Genomic DNA, 24,078 nt, shown 5'->3' on the forward strand with positions numbered 1-24,078 from the left:
GCCAGCGCGCCCCCTGCCGGCGGGGAGGACCCGCCCGCTCTCTCTCCGTGATAACGGAGCTGCCTCACGGATGGGCTGTGCCCACAGCCCCCACGGGCCTCCCCAGCACACTGAGGAGCGCGCACCGCCGCTCGGGTGGCTGTGGCTGCGGGAGGCCGGCCCGCGGCGGCGGGCGAGGCACGGCCCGGCCGGAACGGGGGCGGTCACTGGCCTCGCTGCAGCGGTTGTGGTTGTTCCGTGCCCGGGACGCGCGCAGGGGGCGGCGGCGGTGAGCAGGGAGGTGGCGGTGCCAGCCCCAGCACCGCAGCGCGGGGTCCCCTCCTGCCCGGTGTCCTTGTTACGGATCAGACTGCCCGTGCTGGGAGCTCAGCCCCAGAACCACCTGCGGATGGCATCGAGGTGCTGGAAGCATTCATTCGCAGGGTGTGCTGCACGTGTGCAGCAGTGAAACAAGCACACATACTGCCTGCACGGAGCCACACAGGGAGAGGAGTCTCCCCTCCCCTTGAAGCGCACACACTGAACACTGGCACCGCTCTGTCCCCTGCGGGCTTTGGAAATGGTTTCTGCTTGAGCATCTGAGGGGCATGCCGGCGAGTTATGCCCAGAGAAACTGGGGGGTGAATGTGCGGTGTGTGCTTTTACCTGTCCTCATCCTCTGGAAATCACAAGTTTCCTCTTGCTTCATTAGTCCCCCTCGGGCCACCCCCTACAGAACCTGTCAGCTATGGGAAATGGGTGCTCTGGGTGTTCAGCTGCTGAGGTGCAGCCGGTGACCGCTAACAGCTCTCCTCGGGGGACTTCCTGCTGCCTTGAAGGATCAGCGCCGAGGCGGACGCCCTCTTCTGATGCCGCCACTTGGCCCGGCGGTTTTTAAACCAGACCTGTAATGTGCAAAGCAAGAAAAGAACTTTCACATCCCATGTGTTGCTTGGAAGGGAGACAGCAGCTTACACCCTTGGACTGTACAGCATAAGCTTTAGCATACTGTAATAGACCTCCCAGCATAAGGGTTTGATACAAAATGTAATGAGCCTCTCCCCTGCGATCTTGCTCAGTACATGTAAAGGGGACAAGAGATCTGGGACACGCCCCCCCCCCCCGGCAAATTCAGAAGCCACACAGATCACATAAATAAGGAATAACACTTCAGTGAGGGGATGAGCTGAATTGGGCCTCTCTGTGTGTATACAGGTGATTCTAGGGGAGAGGGAGTGCGTGAGTTTATGGGGCCAGATACCTGAACAAACCATCCCAGCAGAACTGTTTCCTGTTCCTCTATTGTTTGCCAAACCTAAACAGTGTTTTGTCAAATACCCAAGAATGGTTTTTAAACTGAGGCCCTGAGTCTGCACCTCATGCAAAAGACAGTGCAATGCCCTGGTCTGTGTTCTTGGGGGCAAACAGCACCTCACTGGGAGGCAGGATCTCACCTCTACCCTCTCCTCCTTCAGGTGAATGCGGTTTGCGAGGTGCTCGCGGGTGATGACGTCCGGATACTGGTTCTGATGGAACAGTGTCTCCAGAGCCTGCAGCTGCTCCTCGGTGAATATGGTGCGGTGCCGGCGCGTCCGGCGCTGGATCTGGTGGCAATTCTGCAGCTCGGCTGGGTTCCCCTGAGGACTCTTACAGACTCTGGCTGCCGAGTGGAAGAGCCGCATGGGCCAGGGGAACCGGGTGTCTGCAAGGGGAGAGGTACCACAGCAGTGTTAGGTGTGGGGGCTGACACACATCTTCCTCAAGGCAGTTCAGGCACAAGTTCATCCACACATTTTGTTTGGAAGGAGGCAGCCAGCATGGGCGACAAGCTGTGTGATCACCATGCAGGCAAGAGAAGGGCTTAGGGCATCACTTTTAGGCAGCAGAACCATGGAGCCCTGCACTCCACAGGGAACTCCCACCCATAGAAGCATCATATCTCAAGTGTTTTACCCTGAACCAGTAATATCAAGTAATAGCACCTGCTGTTTTTCAAACCTTGGTAGCATTGCAGGTAAAAGTGACTGCACTTTGGAGCTCAGCTCCTGGAGCTGGGATCTGAAACCACCATGGTGGTAGGTCAGATGCTGTATTGTGACTCAGTGCCCAAGTTTTCCCCTCCACATGGGTCTGGCACCCGTTCCTCCACAAGCCCAATGCCATGGATAGAACCCAAACACTCACCCAGCCAGCTCGGGGAGTCCTGAAGGGAACGTGTGCTCGTGTGAGAACAGCAGCAGCAGTTGCAGCCTGCTCCTTCCAGCTCTTCCTCTTCTTCCTCTTCCTCCTCCTGCAGGGAGCTGGCTGGGATGGTCTCCAGCTCACACAGCCCCCTGGGTGCGCAGTCCAAGATGGTCCGGAGGCACAGCGGGACCAGGACCTGGGGCCTCTTCTCTGCTGGGCTGGAGAGGATGTCCTCGATGCTGAATGAACACGGCTTCTTTACATCTCTCTTGTCGGTGCTGGCGTCTGACCCGGGTTCTGAAGACATCGTCTGCCAGCAACAGCAGCCACAGGAATGGAGAGCTCAGGCTGAAGGGGTTTGCCCTCTGTGCTCTGACTCCACGGTGGGGTCTCACAAGTCAAAACACAGCTTACATAGCTTTTGAAATGAACTGGCAAAGCCATCCAGAATCACTATTTTGTCTTGGCATTTCAAGTGACTGTCACTCTCACAGCTGAGATTTTATTTTATACAGACACACACTTTTTCTCCTTCTATCCCAGCTGCTTTATGACTGAAGCCACCCTAAATATATATATATAGAGAGAGAGATATAATCCCTTTGGAAAAGAAAACCATAAACCCGCCTGTGAATAAAATAAATTCTAACTAATCTTGGCAGCTTTGTGAAGGGTTAGTGTGGATCTAAGATTTAGCTAATCCCACAAAAATGACTGGAAAAGGAAATCTGATTTCTCCATCTCGGGTGTAGATTTGAGGTGGTTATGATCTCCATTGTGCTGCAGCCTCCGATCCAAGGAAGGGGGAGGATAGCTGTTCCCAGCCCAGAAATGGACCAGAGGATTAACTCCTTAAAAGAAGCAAATTATCCCTTTCTCTGGGCAAATGAAAGCTTTCCCATCAAAAGAGAGCTGTCATATCACACAATATGAGAGAGGAGAGAGTTCAGCTTAATAAAAAATCATTTTTAATGATAGCACAGCCTTTGGCTGTGCCAGAACTCTCTGCAAAAGTTGATTTATTTTCTGTTGAAAGCAGAGAAATTGTATTTTCCCTCCTTCCTCTTTCCTCCACCTCTGCTGCTCTAATCACAGTGATAATGCAGATGCTTTGCATGTATCCAGCATAAGCTTTGTCAGGATTCAAAACCCTTAAATTAGATTACTGGCAGCTCGCAGCAGCTCTGTGGCACAGCTTAGTGGCATGTAGCCACCTCTGTACAGCTGAGCTTCAGCCCTACTCATTGTTTGGAATGCCAGGGAATGATTTCTGCCTGCTGCCTTCATGTGCAGGCAGGCAGGGAGGTCCCACAGCAGCCCAGGCAGGGTGCCACAGCTAATGGGTGCTTCAGGGAGCCCAGAGCAGCCTGGACATGCTGCCTGGAGCAGCCAGGCTGCCTCAAAGCTTCATCAGTTCAATTCCCAGCTTCTTCTGTCCAGTGAGAGAAACTGGGGTGATGCCAGGGCTGAGAGAGGTGTCTTGGGACAGGAATGGATGCCTGGCACCAACCAGCCTGAGGGCAAACAGCAAGGCCAGGCAGATGCGATCCACAGGAGGACAGAGGACATCTTCCATCTTGGGTTTTGTAACTGAAATGAGCAGCTCCAGTTAAAACAGAGAAGATGTGGTTAAGCTTGGGTCGCTTGGGAAATTTAAACCCCACTTCTCTTGCCGTCAGTGTGGTTTAAGCAAGGCTTCAGGAATGCTCTCACTCATGGTGTTTCTTTGCAGGGGAGAGAAGATACCAGTCCCACTCCCAGTACAGCAGGGAGACACACAAGTGAGTGCTGTGAAACCACTGCACATCAAAGGTCCTTGTGACACCTCGTGACTTCACTCTGAACAGCACTGCTCAAAAACGAGAGCCAGTCTCCAGGACAGCCCCCTCTCAGTCCCTGTTCTTTTCTGCTTGGTTCTGCTTTCTGCCTGCCCTTTGTCTCCCTGCTGGTCTCCCAGTGCTCGGAAGGGGTGTCCCGTAGCCACCCTACCTGTGATGCTCAAATCTCTGTAATATCTCACTTAAAAGCAAACCACTATTGTTTCTTCAATCGCTTTATCTGCCTCCCTTTCTGCTCTTCCAGTGGCATAACATAAGCTATAACCATGCTCTGTGAATCTTTACATGCTTTCTACAGGTTTGAATACCTTTCTACAGGAGAATACCTTTGTAGCCGTCAGGTCTGGACATGTTCACTGCTGCCCTGCCAAGGTGTCAGTGCTCCAGAGAGGCACTGGGGATCAACTAATGCCAGGGATCATTGCAAATTGCTCCCAGCTTTCAAGCACGTACCCAGACACTGACATGGGAATGGATGCAGGGCCAGGTTCTGCTCCCCACACTGTGCTGCTCCAGAGGGACTGTAGGCAGGTGAGCTGGGACATGTCATGGCCCGATGCAGGATCAGACTCTTTCTGCTCTTGGCTGTAATAATCATATGCCCAAAGCAGATTAGTTTTCCTTCCCCATCCTTAACAAAGGACACTTTCACCCGGCCTCCTCTGCCCATCCCTGCTTCCCACCACACACGCACTTAGCCTATTAGGATCTCTGCTGATTGCTTTCTTTCATTCCTCCCATACTTTTCACTTCAGAAAATGGACTGGTAATACTTCTTTTATCAAAGAATTACAGGATTTAGGACCCAGATCTTACAAAGAGACTTTTGATAGCTGCTGGTAATCAAATCCCAATCGGCTGCCACTTCTCTGCACCCTGTTACCGGAGAGGAATAAAGGAAAGGGATTTCTGATGTTCTGTTTACTGAGCCTCCAGGAGATAGGATCGCTGGGCTATTTCATATTAGAAAAGGAAAGGAAAATAAAACAAGAAAGAAAAAACATGCAGACAAGGGAGGACAATATAGATATAGATAAAAAGAAAAGAAACAGGCTCTTATCATTTTCTTATTGGTTAAGGAGATTCTAAAGCCATTATAGAGGATTAGCAAAAAGGTTAATCTGCTTTTGCCGTTCATTTGTCAAAAGGGAATTTTATAGGGTTTGAAAATCCTTCCTATGGTGAAACCAGAAAAAATCCCTCTCTCCCTCCCCCGCCCCCCCCCCCCCCTTCTGCAGGCAACACAAAGGGATGGGAACAGGAGCTTTGGAGACCCTAAAATATGGGAGAACCCTCCCCTGCCTTCCCCCTGCCTGGCTGCTGGCACCCATGGGAGCACTGGTTTGGCAGCAGTTCTCCCTGGTCCCCTATCACCCATGTGGGGTGGCCGTGGTGCTCAGGGAATGGAGGATCAGGACTGAGGGACATGACCACCCTCTTGTGTTGCTCTGCCTTACCTGGGGTAAACCCTGTGCTGCTTCCCTGGTGATTTTGGCAGCAGTCGGGACAAACCTGGACCCCTGGCTGGATTTGGGCTTCTAGGCTATTTCTAAAGCAGAGCAGGGATGGATGCTGCTGGCAAATGATGCCAAAAACTATAGGCAGGGGCCTCTCTGTCCCCAAGCGCAGCACTCACCCGGGGGAACCACATCTCAGGGTCCTCTTGGTCACACGGTGCAGATGCTGGTTTGTGCCAGCTTTGCTGTCTTGTGATGCCACCTCATGCAAACTGCCCATGACCATCACTTGCCCAGCGCCACTGTGAGTAATAATACAGGGAAGAAACATCTGTCGAGGGCAAAACCAGCAAGAAGCACTTTTGTGATAGCTGCTGGGTGACGCTTAGTGGGATGTGTTAGTCAGGGGTTTAAGAAAGACACAGAAATTATAGAATCATGAAACACTTCGAGGACCTCAAAATCGTGCCTGTTAAAATAGCTCAACCCTATGCCACCTGGCAGAAGGAACCGAAATAAAACCATTTGGATTTGATGATGATTCTAACGAATCAAAGGCTATTCCATCCCGCAGGAGGGAGGCCCTTCGCTGGCTCTTAGTGTGAATCCAGCATCCTGACGAAGGCAACCGCCGGGCGGGGAGGCTCGCCTGCATCCTCAGCCTTCATCCCGGACACCCAGCGGTGCCCTGAGCTTCCCGCAGCCCCGGAGTCCCCTCGCGTGCCCGGGGGACAGCGGTAGGGGGGGCCGCTGAGCCGGCAGGAGCGCGGCCGAGCTCTATGGTGCCGTCCCCGGCCATGGGCGCCGAGCGGGAGGCGCAGGCCTGCGCTGAATTCTACGGGGCTCTGGGTATCGCCCAGCCGGTGCTCTCCTGCCTGCAGTGCCTGCGGCAGTTCGCCGGGTAAGAGGACGGGCCTCGGGCGAGGAACCCCTGGTATCCCCCCAAGGGTGCGGGTCCATCGGGAGTCCCGCGGCGTGGAGCCCCCGAGCATCCCCCCGGGCACGCGTATCGGCATCCCCCGGCGCGGGCACCCCGCGCATCCCTCCCTGGCGCGAATACCGGCATCTCCCGGGCATGGGTACCCCGAGTATCTCCCTGGGCACGGGTTGGGACGGAGGGAGGGAAGCTCAGCTCGGTACCCGGACAGAGCCCCCGTTCTTTCCCAGCCTGCTCTGCAGCAGCCGCGCACCCGTTCGTGGGATTTTTTGTGGTTTTCTGCCATCCCCCACCCCCTGCCCCACCAGGGACTTGTATTGGCCAGAACGGACCCAATGCAATGCTGGGTGCCATTGGGAGAGAGGATCATTGCAAGCAGGGGCACCCCAGTCCTAATCCCTATCAAGGTGGGGCACCCATACTCCACATCATGCTGGGCCCCCCCCCAGATCTCTGCCAGGCCATGGCACCTCCACCCCAATGCACACTGAGCTGGGGCACCCCTACCCCAGTGACGTAAGATGGGGCATGACCATCCTAATCCCCGCTGAGCCCGAGGTATCCTCACCCCATCCCCACCCTGTTTCAGGAGTACTGCCAAGAGATGCCGAGACAAGCACCTGGAGGAGGCTCTGCTGCTGTCACGGGCGCTGAGCGAGGGTCTGCAGGCGCTGGGTGAGGCAGAGGCACGGCCCCTGCTCCGCTGTGTCCTGGCTTTCCAGATGGAGGCAACCAGCAACTCCAGCTCCTTCCAGAAACTGGAACAGGTCCGTAACACAACCGGCAGGTCTGCAGCTTCAGAGCAGTTATTAGCCATAAGTGCAAGGGAGGGTCTCTCCCAGCTGTCCTTGCAGTGGCACAGCTCTCGTGCGGTGCATCCTTACCAGCAAAGGGGCCTCTGGCCCATCACCCTGCTCCCCTGAAAGCTGCCCTCTGCAGTGGGTACCTAATGGGGTCTGGGCAGACGCACTGACTCAGGCTGTCTCTTGGCAGATCGTGACCCAGCTGGCGGTGGGGAAGGAAGCTGTGCTGGCCCAGGAGGTGGGCACGCTGCTGTCCGGTCTGATGCCACAGGGAGAGGTGAGAGAACCCCGGTTCTGTGGTGGCACTGGCTTTGCAGGGGCTTGACTGGAACCCATGTGTGACAGGGACCTCCTGGTTTGGGCTGCCCGGGGTCCTTTGCTTCTTGTTCCACCACTCCAGGGTTTTGACCTTGCTTGCAGCTGGTGACACGTGGCTGCCCCTCACACCAGCCCTTTGGTCACCCCTGGGACAGCTTCGGGTGCAGGCAGGACCCTCCTGCCCAAGGCACTGAGCCCCAGCATGTTCTCCTGTGGGACAAACTGTCCTTCTGCCCCCACAGGTGCTGTCTCCTGGGGACCTTCAGTCAGGTCAGTCTTTGCGCCTTCCCCTCTAGAGGTTTCTTCCAGCCCACACCACCAATGCACAGCACACCCCTGTCCACCCACACCGGGTCCCCTGTGCTTGTGGGAGAGGGGACAGGGATCAGACGGATCTGTGGGATCCCTGCAGAGACCCCAGTAGCACCCAATGGCTCTGCTCACCCGCCCCAGGACAGCTGGAAACCAGACAAAGCCAAAGCATCCCCTGCATCCCAGCCCCATTCTCACCCTGCTTACCAGCAGCACTGTCCTTGGTTTAACTGGGAGCAGGGCTGGCTGTGGGCAGGGGCGGAGGCTGATGCTGTCCCCTCGCTTGCAGTGTGCCTGTTCATGGAGGAGAGCAGCCTGGGCCGGCAGCACTGGCGACAGAACCTGGCCCTGCTGCTGCAGCGCCTGACCACCACCCTGCGCTGGGTGCTGCGGAGCCAGCCTGCGCCCAGCACCACATGGGGCTACCTGGTCATCAAGGTGAGAGCCGAATCCGGCAGCAGGGGAAGGATCAGTCCCCGCAAGGACCGGCCGGGCACCGGCAGTGATGCGCGGGAGGGATGTAGTGCACAGAGCCTCTTCGAATGGCCATCCATGGGGAATCACAGCTCTTTCAGAGGTGAGGGGTACTGACAGCCATCCCCGCGGGCCCTCCTGCTCCTCCAGGCCTGCCTCCAGCTCTTCCAGGCGCTGCCGAAGGATGTGGCCCCCCTGGTGTGGAGCGCAGAGAAAAAGAGCCAGACCCTGCAAAGCCTCTTGGGGCTGCTGCTGGAGGTGGTGTGGGGGAAGGTGCGTATGGCCCCAGGGAGGGATGGTGCTGCCTGGTCCGAGGAGCAGAGCAATGCCATCCTTCCAGGGTGCTTTCCCTGTTCCCCTCACTGAGGGAAGCTGCAGGGACAGCCCCAGTGTCTGGGGTGTCCAAGGGATCCTGTGTAATTGCCCATATGAGCATGGAGGGGGTGGTTAAATGGTTTAAATGGTGTTTTGAGCTGTGCCTTTGCCTCCCTTGCTAAGTCCAGGCCCTGAACAAGGACACGAGGCTGCTGGTGGGCACAGCCCTGAGCATGCTGGTGAACATGGCCCCCCAGCCTGAGCATGGGGCCAGTGCCGTGCTGGGCCTCTTCCAGCTCCCCAAGCAAGGTGTGTGCTCCATCCCAAGCCAGGGATGGCCTCTTGGGATGGGGATGTCATGGACAGGGTGTGAGGGGACAGAGACCAATGCCACTCACCAGCAGTCCAGGCTGGACTCTGCTGCTGTGTCTGGCTCTCAGGGTCACTCTGGGATGAACCGGGGCAGTCTGCACTCAGAGCAGCGTTCGTGTTTGCCATCTCTCTGCCATCCAATGCAGCCCTTTCCCACCAGGCACGAGGGAGCTGAAGTTCGGGGAGCTGGCAGTGGAGACCCCCACGGTCCTGGAGCCAGATGGGCTGGAGAAGCTGGTGCTCACCAGAGGTTTGCTGACGTGCTGCAAGCTGGACATCCTCAGCTGCCAGCTGGAGAGCTTCACACACAAGGTAGGAGAGCTCCAACCCAACGTCCAAGGCTTGAGAGAGCCCTTGGAGAGGGCCACAGCCACTGGTGGGGTTTTCTCACCCTGGAAACCCTGCCCCTGCCTGCTCCCTGAGTCACTGTGCTCCCACAGGCATGCCTGCTGCTGGACGTGATCTTTCCCACTCTGTGTGCCCTGACCAAGGAGCAGAAGGACTGCCACTACTACTGCTTCCAAGGTAGGAGATGATGACCTCACCGTGTGGGGGTTCGAAAGGTTCACTGTGTTAATGTTGTATGGAACCCCCATGGCACTTCATCTGCTCCCAGGGAAGATGCTTTATGGATCCTGGCAGCCGTTTTGGAAACTGATATTAATTTCTGCTCCAGCATGATGGACACTCTTGGGCTCCTGTGTACCTCACAGGGAATCCGTTCCCTTTGCGCATGTGGTCCTTAAGCCCAGCAGCCTGTGGCAGCTCTGCTGCAGAGCAGTCTCAGGGTGAGGGTTGCAGTGGAGCTCTGTTCTTTTGCAGCCTGTGCCCTGTGGCTGCAGCGCCTGCGGGATACTCTGCCTGCTCTCTGGTCCCTGAAGGGGACCCGCATCTTGGCCCAGGACACCGAGCTCCTCCAGCAGCTCCTCCAGCTGGTGTGGAACAATGCTGAGACCCCGGTAAGGCCAGGGTGCTGCAGCAGCCAGACACAGCCCTTCCTTGACCTGGCTCAGCTCCTGTTCCCCTGCCCATAACACACCCCCACCTGTTTCAGCTCCATAAAGCCTGTTTCAACACCCTTGCCTGTGTCTGCCCTGTCAGGGCAGAGGCACCCGTGGTGGTGAGGCTGGGACATGTCACACATGATGTCTGAGTGCTTCACCCTCCCCAGGCAGCACCCACGGGTGCAGTCCTTGTCTGTCCACATCTGCTGTCTCACCACCTGCCATTCCCACATCCCAGCCCCTAACCCCACGGTTACCAGCCAGTACTGAAAGTCCACAGACACAGGAAAGCAAAGGGTCTTTCCTGACAGCAAGACAGGAGAGGGGGCCCACCCTGACCACTCCTGCTACTGTCCTGTCCCCAGGTGGAAGGGGTGTCCGAGTTCATCCACAGCTCCTTCCAACTGCTCCTGGAGATCTACTACCTTGAGTGCCAGCACTTTCAGGATCAGGAGAGACCCCTCTACCAACAGATGCTGCAGAGGGTGGTCTCAATGCCATGGCAAATCAAAGCCAGATATGTGCCCCTCTGTGCCATTGTCCCCTATGTGGGCAGCCAGCAGGTAGGAAAGGTGGGGGGATGGAGAGGTTCTGTCCTAGCTGCCACTGCAGCCGGGATGGCACAGCCACTGCCTGCTGCCTGTCACCTCCTGCCCAGCTCAGCCATGCCGGCAGGCAGCCTTCCAGCCAGAGGGTTAGGGTTAGGGGTGGTGGGGTAGTGAGCTGCAGCAACAGTGATGCATCCCTCTGGGGACCACCAGCAGGGAGGGAAGCTTTGCCTGTTGATGCCCACCAAAAGCTGTCCAGAAGCCACTTGGGATACGAGAGATGCTCAGTGCCATGGGCGACCACAGTGTGGTCTGTACCCAGATCTGTCCCCCACCACATGCAGCCTTCATTCTGACAGGATGCTGAGGGCTGTCTGCCTTTCTCGCAGGTGCTGGACACCTACCGGGACCTGCCGCAGCACCTCTTGAGCTGCCTCTCCACCAACCACCTGTGTCCTGCAGCCGCCGAGGTCTACAGAGCCCTGGTGCGGCAGCAGTGTGTGGAGCAGCGGGGCTCGGCGGAGGCTGCGGCGGAGCGGTGGGCGCTGCGCTGGCTGCCCCTGCTCTCCCAGGCGCTCTGCTCCCCCCTGCCCATCCTGCAGAACAACGCCGCCAATTACCTGCTGGCCTGGACCCTGCGGCAGCTCCCGGCCACGCAGGCACCTCTGGCCGCCCGGTTCCGTGGCCAGGACACGGCGTCGCTCCGGGCTTGGGTCTCCCTGCTGAAGGCACAGAAGAGCGTGGCGGGGGCGCTGCCGCTGCATGGCGAGGCGCTGGAGCGGCTCTGCTGCTGCCTGGGGGCCCGCGAGGAGGGCGTGCGGCTGGCGGCCATGGGGCTGCTCTGCTGCAGCCCCAGCACCAACCAGCCCCTCTCGGGCACCGAGGTGCGGCTGCTGCGGCAGTTCCTGCCCCTCAACCTCAACTGCGACTCCTCCTCGTTCCGGCAGCTGCTGCAGGCAGCGGTGAAGAAGGCGCTGGTGCGGCTGCGGGACAGCTCCCTGGCCCAGCTGCGGGGGAAGGATCCCCAAGGCACCGACCCCAGCGAGGGACAGGGGCAGCTTGCACAGGCAGTAGGTGCGGCAGCCACCCCGCAGCCTCCATCACAGCCCTGGGGGATGCACATCATTCGCTGCCATGCTCTCTGCCCGCAGGCTTTGTGGAGTGGCTGCTGCAGCTCAGCATCACCTCGCTCAGCCCAGGCTCCAACTTCCAAAGGAAGAAGACAGGTCTGCTGCTCCTGTCCGCTGTGTTGGAGACCTGCACAAACACCTGGAGCCCCGACAAGAAGAAAGGGCAGCCCCCACGTGAGTATGAGCATCAACCCTCAGCTGTGGGGTGCTCCCCACCAACCCTGTCACACCACCCCTTGCCCCCACCATAGGGACCATGGCCACGCTACTGAGCTACGCCAGGCAGAGCGGCTGCTGGGACTTTTTCTCCCAGCCCAATTTGTTGGCACTGCTGAGCTGCTTGCAGGACAGCACCAATGAGGTGAGCCTTGTAAAGATGAGGTGAGATCATAAAGATGCCTTGCTCCTGAGCAGGCTTGGAGGGGAAGCCCACCATGCTTCCCTCCTGCCCCATTCTGGCCCCTTTCCTTCTTCCCAATCCCCCCCACCTCTACTATCTCGGCAGATCAGAGACTTGGCCTCAGAGCTGCTCGTGCGCTACTTCCCCCCTACGTTCCCCGAGCCCATCGCCCTGGCTCTCTTCCAGCTGGCCCAGAACACCCTGGGCAGCCCCAGAGTGCAGGAGGCTGAAGCCGGAGCTGTGCTGATGAAGACCATCCTGCAGAAGTACGAGCTCACAGCCCTCCCCTCCCCACAGTGGCACTGCAGCACCTGAGAGTGTCTGCAGCACCGGTGCCTCACCGGGGTCTGCTTTTATAGCTCAGGGCAGCAATGGCTTGGGTCTGAAATAGCCTTGCTCTGGGGAGCTGGACCGGGTGCAGGAGCTGCATAGCACAAGACTGACAGAAAACTCCCTTGTCCTCACAGCATCATCTGCCTCTTCCCCCAGGTCGGACAGTGGCACCATGAAGAGCCTGGCCCTGGAGGCTGAAGCACCCCTGACTCTGCCCAACCGAGGCCTGTGCTTTGCTCAGCACCTTCTGCACATGCTGCAAGCCCAGTACGCTGCGGCGCGCCAGGACCTGCTGCAGGCAGCAGCCAGCACACCAATGCACGGTACAGCCCCAGGAGTTCCTGTAGCAGCTCTTGCCCTGGGAGTCCGGAGCAGGCAGGACTCAGTGCTGATGCCTTGTCCTTGCCTCAGTTTCCCTGCCTTGCTGCACTGCCTGCTCAGTGTGCCCCTTCCCAGGGGCCCTGCTCGCTCCCTGCCCAGGAGCTATTGCAGCCTCAGGCTGGGGCAGGGGAGCTGTGACCAGAGCCCATGTTTGTGCAGGAGCCATCGCAGCCCTGCGGAGGTGCCTGCTCCAGGTGCCGGAGGTGGCTGCCTCCATGCGGGCAGCAGAACTGGCGCAGAGCTGGCAGGAGCTGCTCACCGGCCTCGTGACCACGGCCAGGGACATCACCTCCTTCCTCCTGGGAGCTCTGCAGAGCCAGCAGGGCCCTGGTGCTGATGAGCAAGGTGAGCATGTCCCCAAGGGGAACCATCCCTGGGAGCCATTGACACAGCCATCCTTGACCCAGCAGCCCTCCAGGCTCTAGGGATGCACTTTGGGCTCACTGCCTCTAGCAAGGACAGCAGTGGGGCCAGGCTGGGAAGGTTGGCCCAGGAGTGAGGTCCGAATCAGGACACCTGGGCAAGAGTGCTGCAGGATGCTCTGGAAATTGCAGGAACAGTGACTGATGCCTGGGTCTGGGTCCCTTTCTCAACTGCATGTGAGAACAGCAGCAGCAGTAGAGGCTAGAACATTCTAGAAGCATCAAAGCACTTGCCAGGTTGAAGTAGCTATGAAAGCAAGGGCTGATGGAGCACTTACAGCAATGGCTCAGAAAGAGCAGCAGGGCAAAGCACACCTACACACATTGCAAGACAGAGGTCACTGCCATTTGTGTGCACTCCAAATGGGACAGCAAGTCCCCCAAACCCCCAACAGCATCCCTCTCCCTCTACCCCACATGCCCCATAGGCTCTGCCCTGTTCATACCAGGCTTCTCTCTTTCACAGCTGCTGCCCCATCGTTTGCAGACATGGGGAATGCCATTGGCTCCCTCATCATGCTGGGCAAAGGTGGCGTACAGGAGGAAGAGGAGGACTCAGTCTTGCTGTCAGAGGAACACAGCCTGATCCTGACCTGCTGCTGGGTGTCAGTGAAGGTAAGCATCCCTCTCTGTAGCACTGGAAAGAGGAGCAGCCCAGCCCAGCACCCACCACCCAGCCCACCCCACCAGCCGGTTCTTCAGCTCCCCTTGGGGCATTCACCTCCCAGGGGAGACAAAAGGGTGAATCTCTGCCCTTACCTTGGAGCAGCCAGACCCATCCTCACCCCCTGTCAGGGAGGATGTGACCACTGAAAGCAGCCACCTCTCTGCCTGCCCTTATGAACCCAGCTGGTTCCCAGGCACTGACAGACCCCAGCTGTGGCAGAGCCAGGCTTCCCAGCTGGCAGCCCTGCAGCCACCCATCACAGCCCCCTTCTGACAGCCGCCCGTCACAGCTTCTCCTCCGCAGCCTCACCAGGTGCCTGGAAAAAGGCCATCTCTGCTACTCACACCTTGCAGCTGGCTGGGATGCTGCCATGCTGTGGAGCTTGTGGATGCTCATGGCCATGTCGGTAGCACCGGCAACTGAGAGCGTCCACGCTGGGAGTGATGGCAGCACCTGCTGTGCTTCCCTGCGGCAGCAGTGGTGGGGCAGGGCAGGAATGGGGCAGCCCTGCTGCCAGTCCTGGTGACCTTCTGCTTCTTTCCAGGAGATAGGGCTGCTCCTGGGGGGCCTGGCCGAGCTGCTGCTGGCACCAGGGCTGCCAGCTGGATCAGGGCCCCTGCTGCCACTGCCCACCCTGCAGATGGCTGCAAGGGTGTTCCGGGAAATCCTGCTGCGGTGCCGGCACTGGGTAAGAGCATGTCCCACCCCTCCTGCCCTGCCCCAGGCCAGTAGCTGGGGCTTCTCACTGGTGTGCAGGGAGGGTGAGGCAGGGTCTGCTCTGGGGCAGGATGTGGGGCACAGCTGGAAGCCCCATCTGGCATCCCCGTGTCAAATCCCATCATGTCTTCCTGCTTGCTTCTTCCCCTTTGCAAAGCGGTTTTTGGGGACTGTGGGGGGCCTGACACTGCTCTGCCCTAGGGAGCAGTGGAGGGCTGCAGCACTGGCTTCATCAAATTCTGTGCCGCTCTGCTGAACCACCCGGATGTGGAGCTGCAGGCCATCCCGCAGACCATGCTGGAGCAGGTACTGTGTTCATTCTGACCCATATTCCCCCTGTGCCCTGGGGAACCTCAGGGCTGTGTGTCCGTGTTCCCCCACCTTGGGGCTGCTGCAGTGCAAGGTTGGTGCAGCCGATGCCCTCCCTGCAGAGCAGCTGCAGGCTCTGGCCAGCAGGTTTACAGCCATATTTTGGATGGGTTTTGTTCCTCAGGGCTTAGAAGCACTGAGCGGACCCCGGAGCAGCTCAATCACACGCCGTGCTGCCGGCTTCCCTGTGCTCTTCCTCTGCATCGTCAGCGGGGAGGCCCCGGCGCAGGCACGGCCGCTGCTGACCCACTGTGTCCAGACACTGCTGGCCTTGGCCAACACAGCCCTGCCGAAGGACTGGGACCAGACCCTCGACCTCCCACAGGTGAGAGCGGTGGGCACTGACCTCCTGGCTGCTGTAGCCTGTTTGAGGACAGGGTGATCTGTGCCAGGTCCTGTCAAGGGGGTCGTGCTGGGTACCCCAGCTGCCTGATTCCTGGCAGTGCTGAAGGACAGGTTGGACGGGGCTTGAAGCAAGCTGCTGTAGTGGAAGGTGTCCCTGCCTGTGGCACGGGGCTGGAACTCGATGAGGTGCCTTCCAACCAAAACCATTCTGTGAGTCTATGAGACTGCGCTAGTGCAGAGACCACAGCAGCCCAAGAGTTGAAGGCCCCTTGGTCCCACCATCTCTTCCCTGACCTTCCCTTTGCACAGAAGCACAAGCCCCCTCCCCATGCAGTGCTGCTGAGCCCCTCACGCTCTCCCCAGGTGTGTGCCCTCCATGTGCTGCAGACACTGGTCCATGGCACGGGGCTGGGCAGCGCGCTGCTGTGGCACACCACGCCGATGGTGGCTCTGTCACTGCGGGGCCTGGGCTCGCCCTGCTGGGCCATGAGGAACGCGGCCATCCAGCTCTTCAGTGAGTACCAAGGGGGAGAGATCTCGTGGGGTTCCAACCCTGGCTGGGGCAAAGTGTGGGGTGTCGGGCAGGGGATGGATGGGACCTGATGCTGATTTCTGTTCCATGCAGGCGCCCTCACATCCCGGCTGCTGGGCCAGCAGCGGAGCCGTGGGGAGAGCTGCCCAATGGAGGGGCTGAGCCTGCAGGCGTTCCTGGGGCAGCACCCGCAGCTGGGGGCTGTGCTGCTGGGAGAGCTGGGGGCAGCTGAAGGGCACATGGCAGCGGGGCCCTGCCTGCACCCTGCACTCCATGCAGTCCTCACCTTCCTGGCCCAGCTGCAGCCTGGTGCTGATGGCCCTGGCAGGTAAGGGGGCAGTAGAGATGCTCTGCCCCAGCCAAGGGCTCCTGCAATGGGAGGTGGTCTTGTGGTGCTGGGGATGGCTCTGGTCTTCTGGGGGTTTTGCTCCAGCCAGAGCATCACCATGTGGTGTCCTTTTTGCTTTACAGCCCCTCTGATGGCTTCCTGGAGCCACTGCTGGGGCTGGCAGGGAGCCCTATCTACGCTGTGCGAGCGATGGCTGCCAAGGCACTGGTGCCTGTCATCCCACTGCCCCGGCGCCCTGGGTTCCTCCTGCAGCTGGCCCAGCAGCTCCCCACAACAGCCGAACAGATCCGCTCGCACAACGCTGTCCATGGGCGCCTGCTGCAGATGCAGGCACTGCTGGCGCCCACTGCAGGCACCGATGGGTGAGTGCTCCTGTGCCAAGCCCCTGCCCATGTCACTCTGCACCAAGATGCAGCTTTTGGCCACAGAGTGCCCTATGCTGAGCAGTGCTGAGCAGTGGTGAGCAGCATGGTGAGCAGTGGTGAGCAGCATGGTGAGCAGTGTGTCTCCTCCCAGGCTGTCACCCGAGGAGCTGCACCCCGTGGCTCTGCAGCTGGAGGCACGTGTTTGGCTGCTCACACCTGCCCAGCGATGCCCACTCATCCGTGATGCCTTCCTCCGGGTCCTCACCCTCCTGCCTGCATCCTTCAGCCCTGGCTTGGCCCAGAGCATCCATGATGCCATCAGCACCGAGCTGGGCAGCCTTCCGCCGGGAGGCAAGGCGGGATGTGTCGAGCTGCAGGTATCACTGCCTGCCAGGACGAGCATGGCCATGGCCTTCCTGGCAGTGAGCCTGGGGTGGGACATGAGTCCCATTACTTGAGGCTGAGCGCTGGAAGGGTAATCTTGGTTTTCTTCCAGGTGGGCCTGGCCGTACTTCACCAAACGATGGCCCGCTTCATGTGCAGTGAGGCAGCCAGGCTGATGGATGGCAAGAGGATTGGTGCTGTCTGCACTCTTGTCCAGCAGTCAAATCCTGATGTCCAGCTTGCCATCCTGTGCTGGGTGATTGCCAGGAAGGAGAGAACTTGTGAGGAGCTGGAGAAGGCTCTCGGGCTAACATTGCTGGTATGGCAAGGCTCAAAAGTCGCTAAGTAAAGCAGAAGGTCCCCAATGCACTGCACAGATGGGACCCTGGGTGCTCACTGAGAAGCACAGTGCTCCCAGGGCTGAGGGTGCAGGCACTTGCCTGGTTGTGCTGAGGTTGCCATCGTTTGCTGCCAGGGCCACTAACCATGTACCTTCTTTCCCATTGTCAACTAGGAGAGCTTGCAGTCGGTGCTGCAAGAGAGAAGGGACAGAGAGTTCCTGAGATTGTACCTTGAGGCTTTGCTGCATCTTTACAGAGACCCCTCCTCGTGGTCCCAGGAAGCTTCCCATAAGCTCCAGGGCTCCTCAGCAGCATGCCTGGAGATGTTACTGCACATGGTAGAAGCTGAGTGTCCTGGCCCCGACCTCCTCTCCCAGGCGCTGTGTGTTGCCAGTCTGCTTCTCTCCCACCGGTAGGTCCCTGCTGCTGCCAAGGGTTCAGCCTGACTCTTCCAGGAGACTTCTCCTTAGTCCTTGCTGCAAACAGAGCTGTGACTTCTCCTGAAAGGAGGTTGTAGTGAGGTGGGGGTTGGTCTCCCAGGTAACAAGTGATAGGACAAGAGATAATGGCCTCAAGCTGCACCAGGGGAGGTTTAGATTGGATAATAGGAACAAATTCTTCACTGAGAGGGTGGTCAGGTGTTGGAACAGACTGCCTGGAGCAATGGTGAAATCACCATCCCTGGAACTGTTCAAACATGTACATGAGGCCCTTAGTGACAGGGCTAAGTGGTGGCCTTGGCATTCCTGGGGTAAAGGTTGAACTTGATGAACTTAAAGGTCTTTTTCCAAAGAGTTGATTCTGTGATTACAAATCACATCTTTGCATCTGGGTCCTGCGATCTCAGGGCAGGCAGTAGCTGCCATCCGCTGGGTGGAGCTGAAGGTTCTGGATTCCTTATGCTTCCCTGGCAGGTTTGGGGATGAGGACAGTGCTCTGGTCCAGCGATGGTGCACGGCCCTGGAGGAGTGCAGCCGCTCTGCTGCGTGCGAGGAGCTGCGGCTGGCGGCTGCCCGCTCACTGCAGACAGCGGCTGCTGCCGTGGTGCAGAGATCCCTGCGTGCTGCCTGTCCTGTGCTTGTCCCCGTGGCTCTGCGGTACGTCACTGAGCACATCCCCTGGCCACATACATCCCCACTGCCCGTGGCTGCAATGCATTCTCAGCAGCACTGCTCCAGGAGCCCCAGCCCCAGGGTGCTGTGGGTTAGCTGACTGTGAAGGATGTCCTACAAAAAACTCAGGGGATTTAAAGAACACTCCACTCATTTACAAATCGACAGCACCCAAGCCTACAAAACATTTGTGGGAGGCATTTTAATAGAAGCAACCAGTCCCTTCTGTGCAGCAAATCACACTGCTGGGTCCCACAGGCCCTATTGCAGTCCCTGCCCTCCCAGGCTGCCGGTGCCTGGGTGGTGGCTCTGCCTTTCACAACCCAGGAGAAAATGCCCTCAGGGAAGCATTCCCCTAGGAGGTCTCATCCTTCCCTCCCCCCCAGGCAGGCTGGGGATGCTCTGAGCAGTGCAGTGACCCCTCTCTTCCCTCTCCCCAGGCTGATAAATGTGGGCATTCACCTTCTGCAAGACGAGGAGCGGGAGGTCCGGCAGGAGGCAGCAGGTTTTGCCAGCCTCCTGCAGCAGGACCCTGGGGAGCTGATCCATGCCAACTGCGTCTTTGTTCAGGACAACGTGGGGCTCCAGGGCCTCCTGCAGCTCCTCCTGGAAGAGTTTGGGGAGCACCCTGCAACCTTGGACATGCTGCTGCAGCACCTCCCTGTCCTGGATCTCAGGGGCATCGTGAAGGAGCTGGAGGCCAACAAGTGAGTTTCCTGACCCGTGGGCCAGGTACAGGGGAGCACAGGGTACCATGGGGCTGGCCTTTGGCTTCACTTGTACCTCATCTTTCTCCCCTAGAGCCATCAGCCTGTACAAAGAGGATGAACCCAATGTTTTTGCAGAGCCAGCTGTCCTGGCACGGCAGCTGCTCCCCATCCTGCTGCAGCTCCTGGAGAAGGCATCCACCAGCATTGCACTCCGTGCCTCAGCTCTGCACTGGTTGACAGCCACAGGCCCCGGTGTCCTGCACGACCTGCAGTACTGCAAGCAGCACTGGAGCCAAGGTACAGCACAGTGTGCAGCCTTGGGACAGGCAACCTGGTGTCCTTGTCCCCAGGCCAGCTCTGCCATGCTCACAGCTCCTTTGCCTGCTCTCTCTGCAGAAGCTGCTGTCCGCTGTGGGATGAAGGCACTGGGCTGTGCCAAGCTGCACACAGCTGTGGCCGTGCTGCTGGTGAGGGCCCGGCTGGTGGCACAGGCGCTGCAGGTGCTGGGGGAAGATGCCACCACCGTGCCAGGGCTGGGCTGTGGCACCCAGGAGCTGGAGCAGGAGCTGGAGCTGGTGCAGGGGCTGCTGGTGCAGCACGGGCTGGCCCCTGTGCCCAGCCAGGGCAATGCACTGGGGGAGCCAGGACCACCCTCCGGGGCTGCCTAAGAGCTCCAGGCACAGAGCAGCATCACACCGAGCCCCCAGCCACATCCCTCCATTTGCTCGATGCTCTGTGGCCACCAGCCAGGACTGCAGGTTCGGTGGTGTAACTCAGGGGAACCCCACTCCCTGTGCGGGACACACTCACTTTGTTCCCAGTGTTTTCTAACTCCACCCCAAGGACGCCAGTGCAGCGTCACCTTCGCCTGTGCCTGTGCTCTTGCTTGTGGCATTCCTGCCCTCAGGTGTGGCTGGGAGGAGGGGACATGCTCCCTGGAGCTGTGCCCCATCTTGTGCTGCTTGACTCCCAGCACCTGTTTTTTTAACCAGTGGTTTAGCTCATGGTCGACCTGGGCTTTTATCCCAAATAAAGAGGCCAAGAGCATCCCCATTGAAGCCTTATGGTTTCCCTGCTCGGGAGGGGCAGGTGGAGAGGGGGAGGCAGCGGGAGCTGTGTGCATCCTGGAGCAGCAAACAGGCAGCAGCTCCCAACCGCAGCTGGGGGGGTTCAAACCCCAAGTCCCAGAGTACACAGACTCCCTGGCACCCAGCCCTGCAGGGGCAGAGTCACCCAGGGGGTGGTTTGTGGGTGCAGGCAGGGGTGAGGCTGCCAGCATAATGTCTCAGCTCTGGGTACCACCGGCCAAGCCTGGGCTGGGCACCCCACCAGCAGGGTTGTGTCATGCAGGGTGAGGAGGGCACCAGCACAGCCCAACATCACAGCTCAGCCCCACTCCCTCCAGCTGAGCCCAGACACCCACCAGCATCATCACCCATGGGCAGAGTTTGGGTACCTGTGTTTAATTTGTCTCAGCAAACCACAGCACGCAGCTGAGCCGTCCTTCACGGCTCACCCAGCAGTTCCCTGCAGTGGGGCCAGCCCGAACACAGAGGAAGGATGTGATCTCCATCCTCGAGCTGCTTGCCAACAGCAGCTCCTTGCACAGCATGATGTCGCAGCTGAGTGTGACATCATCACCTTGTCCTCCCATGTCTCCAGTGTGATGTCCTTCCACCATTAGTCACCACTTTAGCAGCTCCCTTATTGTTAATCTTTATAAGCAGGGTTTCCTTCCCACTCTTTCAACAAAGTGCTTCATGGAGAGCACAGGGAGTCAGCTCCAAGGGCAAGCAGCAGGCCTGCGGAAGGGTGAAATTACAAAAGACACCATGTTGTCATTTCATTCCCTGCCTCCCCAGCAAGCAGCAGTGGAGCAGCTCAGCTCACCTGGGGGTGCTACACGAAGATGAGAGCTGGTGGGGGGCAGACACAACTCTCCTGCAGCCCCTCCTGCACCCATGAACCCTGACACCCTGCCACGGAGGCAGCCACCCAAAATGTCCTGGAAGGGAAAGACAGTGAGAGCTGGGGTGTGCCATAAACATATATATATATATATATATATATATATATATATATATATATATATATATATGGGTGTGCCATAAATAAATATATATAATATTACATATTATATACTTATGTATATATATACACCTATATATATAAATATATAGGTATATATTGTGTATATATAGCATACTGGCAGTTGGACTAGATGATAATTGTAGGCCCCTTCCAACTAAAATATTCTGTTAATATATTATTTCTTTTTATATATTACTGATTTATAGTACATATTACTGATTTAACTTCTCATATTGTGGCATATTACAATATTAGGTTTACATATATATGAATATAAAAGGATTGTGCCTTAGGAACACAGAGAGATGCTCCACCCTTTGGAGGAGCCCTAAAGGGTGCATTGCACCTCCAAAGGGGCTTCCCCCCTACCTGGCTCCTTGCAGCCCGTGCCCGGTACAGTGGGGACGGTGTTGGGATGTGTCCCCCCGGCACTCAACACACACTTGCTTGTCTGGGTGCAGGCGGCGGCTCCAGGCCTGCCCTCGGCACAGGGGCCCTACCTGTGTCAGGCGGAAATAGCCGCAGTAGCTGGGGAGGGGGGAGCTGGGGAGGGGGGAAAATGGGGAGAAAAAGGGGGAAAATGGTGGTTGGGAGGGCAGAGGCTGTGGTGTTCTCTTGATGGATGGGGGAGGTATGAATGGCCATGGGTTTGGGGGTGAGAAGGTTAATGGCTCTGGGGCAGTTTGCAGAGGGATGATGGATTTAGAGGGGGGTGCAAATGGGATGTTGTTTCAGGGTGGGGAGGTGGAAGGGTAATGGTCCTGAGGGGTGCAAAGGGGACATAGCTCTTGGAGAGGGGGTACAAAGGAGTCATGGATTTGTATAGGGGTGGAATAGGGGCTATGGGGAGCAAAAGAATCATAGATTTAGGGGGGTACAAAGGGATCATGGTTTTGGGAGGGGTAATAGCTTTAAGAGGGGGGTGCAAAGCAGCCCTAATTTTGTAGGGTGGTGCAAAGGGGCCTTGGGGCTGTGGTGGAGGAGAAAAGTATTAGCTCTAGTGGAGTACAAAGAGGCCATGGGTCAAGAAAAGGATGAAAAGGAGCCATGTTTTTTGGGGGGAGAGAAGGGTAATGGCTGGGGGGGTGCAAAGAGACCTTAGATCTGGGGGCTGCCAAGAGGCCACGGCTGCAGGGGGATGTGCAGAGGGACACCAGCCCCGCACCTACCGGGATGGCTCCTCCAGCAGCAGCATCCCAGCTCTTCGCCAGGGATCCCTGAAGTCCTGGCTGAAGGAATCGGGTAGTATCTTGGCCACCTCTTGCAGAAGAGCAGGCGAGCACACACACACGGTTAACGGTGGCCTGGCACCGGCAGCGGGGCTGGCAGCGCTGGGCACAGCCGCGCAGGGGCGGGGGGGGCATCCATTGGGAGCCGTTACCTTTGGCTGTCCCGCAGGTCGGGTGCTCGCCCAGGCAGCCGCGGCGCTGCTTGAGGTCAGGACAGGGCTCCCCTCCGTGCCGCGGCGGGACCGTGACCTGGCGGCTGCGGGCCCTGCTGCCCACCCCGCACGGGGAGCTGCACCCGCTCCACGGCCCCCAGGGCCCCACCGCACAGCCCACGGCTGCCGGGGAGCAGGGGACAGAGGGAAACAGCTTCAGTGGCACGAAAGGTGGAAGGAGAGCAGGGGAGATGCAGGATGGGAGGAAGGCAAAGGGGGAGGAAGGCAAAGGGCCGGCGTGGCCCTGGCAGCCCCTCTCCCCGGCTCCAGCACACTGGCATTGTGCTCGGCTTCCGCAGCCCTTATCCCCATGCTGCTGCTGCGGCTCTGCATCGCGCTGAGCTGGGACCTCGCTAATCTCCCTGGAGATTAGGGAGGGCTGACGGCTGCAATTGTGCAGGGGCCGCTGTGGGAGCTGCCTTGGGGTTGAGTTCCCAGGCAGGGCTGACTCCGCACCCCACAAGCCCACACTCCGTTTGTCGTCCCCATTCCACTGTTCCTGTGCAAGGCACTGCCCGCAACAGTGGCAGGGGTGATGCCTGGGCTCATCCTGCTCAGGTCCCACACTGACAACTCAGGAGCACTATCATCAGCTGCCGACCGGAGGCCAGCCCTGCAGGCTCTCATTACACTAGAAGCATCCATTCATCCAGCGTGGAAAAAAGCGGAAAATCGGGATTTTGCTCCAATCCAGCCCAACTGGCATCCGCGATCCTCAGACACATCCTGTTATGCCCCAAGTACGGGGCTAACAGCAAACATCTGCCACCAAAAGCAGCAGCCGAGGCGGGCATTCCCAGCCCCGGGGTTCAATCAGTGCCATCCGCTCCCAGCACTCACCGGCACGGCGGCACACGCTGTGGTAGTCCTGGCAGCAGTCGCCCGTCCTCTGGCAGTACGAGTCACAGTAGCAGTGAGCCCGGCGGGCACCGGGCACCCAGCACGCGTTGTTCCTGCCCGGGCAGCAGCGGTGCCGGCAGCTGCCCCCGGCACACACCAGGCAGCCTGCGGCCAGCAGCCAGCCCCCGCAGAGCAGCAGGCCCCGCATGGCTCGGCCGCCCCGCAGCACCAAGGGACGGCTTTGCCACACAGCACCGGCTTTACCGGCACCAGCGAGCGCTGGGTGAGGAGCGAGGGCTGCGCCGGTAGCGTTGGGAGCCCAGCGCACCGCCCCTGTGCTGGGCGGGGGACAAAGCCTCTTCCCTTCTGCTCCAGCGCCCGCTGCCACCCCAGCTCTGCGCTCCGTAGCCAGGGCAGTAAACCAGGATGGTGAATACAACACTGTGCTTGGGACGATGCAGGCCTGGAGCTGCCCGGGAGCATCCATGAATGGGCACTGCCAGGTTAAAGCTGATGCTCCCCCAGGAGCACCAGCTCAAACACGATGGGGGACCCCATCCCCAAGCCCTGGCCACAGGTGCTCAGCATAGCCTGGACACCAACAGGGC

The 24,078-nt window shown here is 58.7% G+C and overlaps 3 protein-coding genes across 4 annotated transcripts; 1 reads left to right on the plus strand and 2 right to left on the minus strand.

Annotated features, from left to right (window-relative positions):
- Positions 1 to 350: 350 nt before the first annotated feature.
- Positions 351 to 2,686, minus strand: GSC2 (goosecoid homeobox 2). Its single transcript, XM_031047869.2, has 3 exons — positions 2,164 to 2,686; positions 1,434 to 1,681; positions 351 to 884 (listed from the first exon to the last, which is right to left on the minus strand). Exons 1-3 carry the CDS (start codon positions 2,468 to 2,470, stop codon positions 780 to 782), a joined length of 660 nt encoding a protein of 219 aa, XP_030903729.2. The 5' UTR covers positions 2,471 to 2,686; the 3' UTR covers positions 351 to 779.
- Positions 2,687 to 6,239: 3,553 nt separating this feature from the next.
- LOC106023438 (thyroid adenoma-associated protein homolog) lies at positions 6,240 to 20,295 on the plus strand. Of its 2 annotated transcripts, XM_034068037.1 has the most exons (31): positions 6,240 to 6,359; positions 6,985 to 7,162; positions 7,389 to 7,475; positions 7,759 to 7,786; positions 8,118 to 8,266; positions 8,453 to 8,575; positions 8,806 to 8,926; positions 9,150 to 9,301; positions 9,430 to 9,514; positions 9,812 to 9,948; positions 10,359 to 10,556; positions 10,931 to 11,615; positions 11,693 to 11,845; positions 11,923 to 12,032; positions 12,177 to 12,337; positions 12,561 to 12,727; positions 12,945 to 13,130; positions 13,674 to 13,822; positions 14,419 to 14,562; positions 14,793 to 14,897; positions 15,085 to 15,285; positions 15,669 to 15,819; positions 15,931 to 16,165; positions 16,309 to 16,548; positions 16,703 to 16,928; positions 17,048 to 17,254; positions 17,450 to 17,688; positions 18,191 to 18,373; positions 18,829 to 19,095; positions 19,190 to 19,395; positions 19,495 to 20,295. In XM_034068037.1, exons 1-31 carry the CDS (start codon positions 6,256 to 6,258, stop codon positions 19,764 to 19,766), a joined length of 5,649 nt encoding a protein of 1,882 aa, XP_033923928.1. In that variant the 5' UTR covers positions 6,240 to 6,255; the 3' UTR covers positions 19,767 to 20,295. The 2 variants fall into 2 exon arrangements, with proteins under 2 accessions (XP_033923928.1, XP_033923927.1); XM_034068036.1 differs by lacking the exons at positions 6,240 to 6,359; positions 6,985 to 7,162; positions 7,389 to 7,475; positions 7,759 to 7,786 and having other exon boundaries at positions 8,202 to 8,266; positions 8,395 to 8,575.
- On the minus strand, positions 18,652 to 23,970 carry LOC117436838 (somatomedin-B and thrombospondin type-1 domain-containing protein-like). The gene is made up of 6 exons (XM_034068039.1): positions 23,471 to 23,970; positions 22,571 to 22,753; positions 22,359 to 22,449; positions 21,559 to 21,732; positions 20,989 to 21,103; positions 18,652 to 20,900 (listed from the first exon to the last, which is right to left on the minus strand). The coding sequence occupies exons 1-5, from the start codon at positions 23,955 to 23,957 to the stop codon at positions 20,998 to 21,000; spliced, it is 1,041 nt and encodes a 346-aa protein (XP_033923930.1). The 5' UTR covers positions 23,958 to 23,970; the 3' UTR covers positions 18,652 to 20,900; positions 20,989 to 20,997.
- Positions 23,971 to 24,078: the final 108 nt, after the last annotated feature.

Source organism: Melopsittacus undulatus, chromosome 12, assembly GCF_012275295.1.
Source record: "Melopsittacus undulatus isolate bMelUnd1 chromosome 12, bMelUnd1.mat.Z, whole genome shotgun sequence".
Classification (NCBI taxonomy): Eukaryota; Metazoa; Chordata; class Aves; order Psittaciformes; family Psittaculidae; genus Melopsittacus; species Melopsittacus undulatus.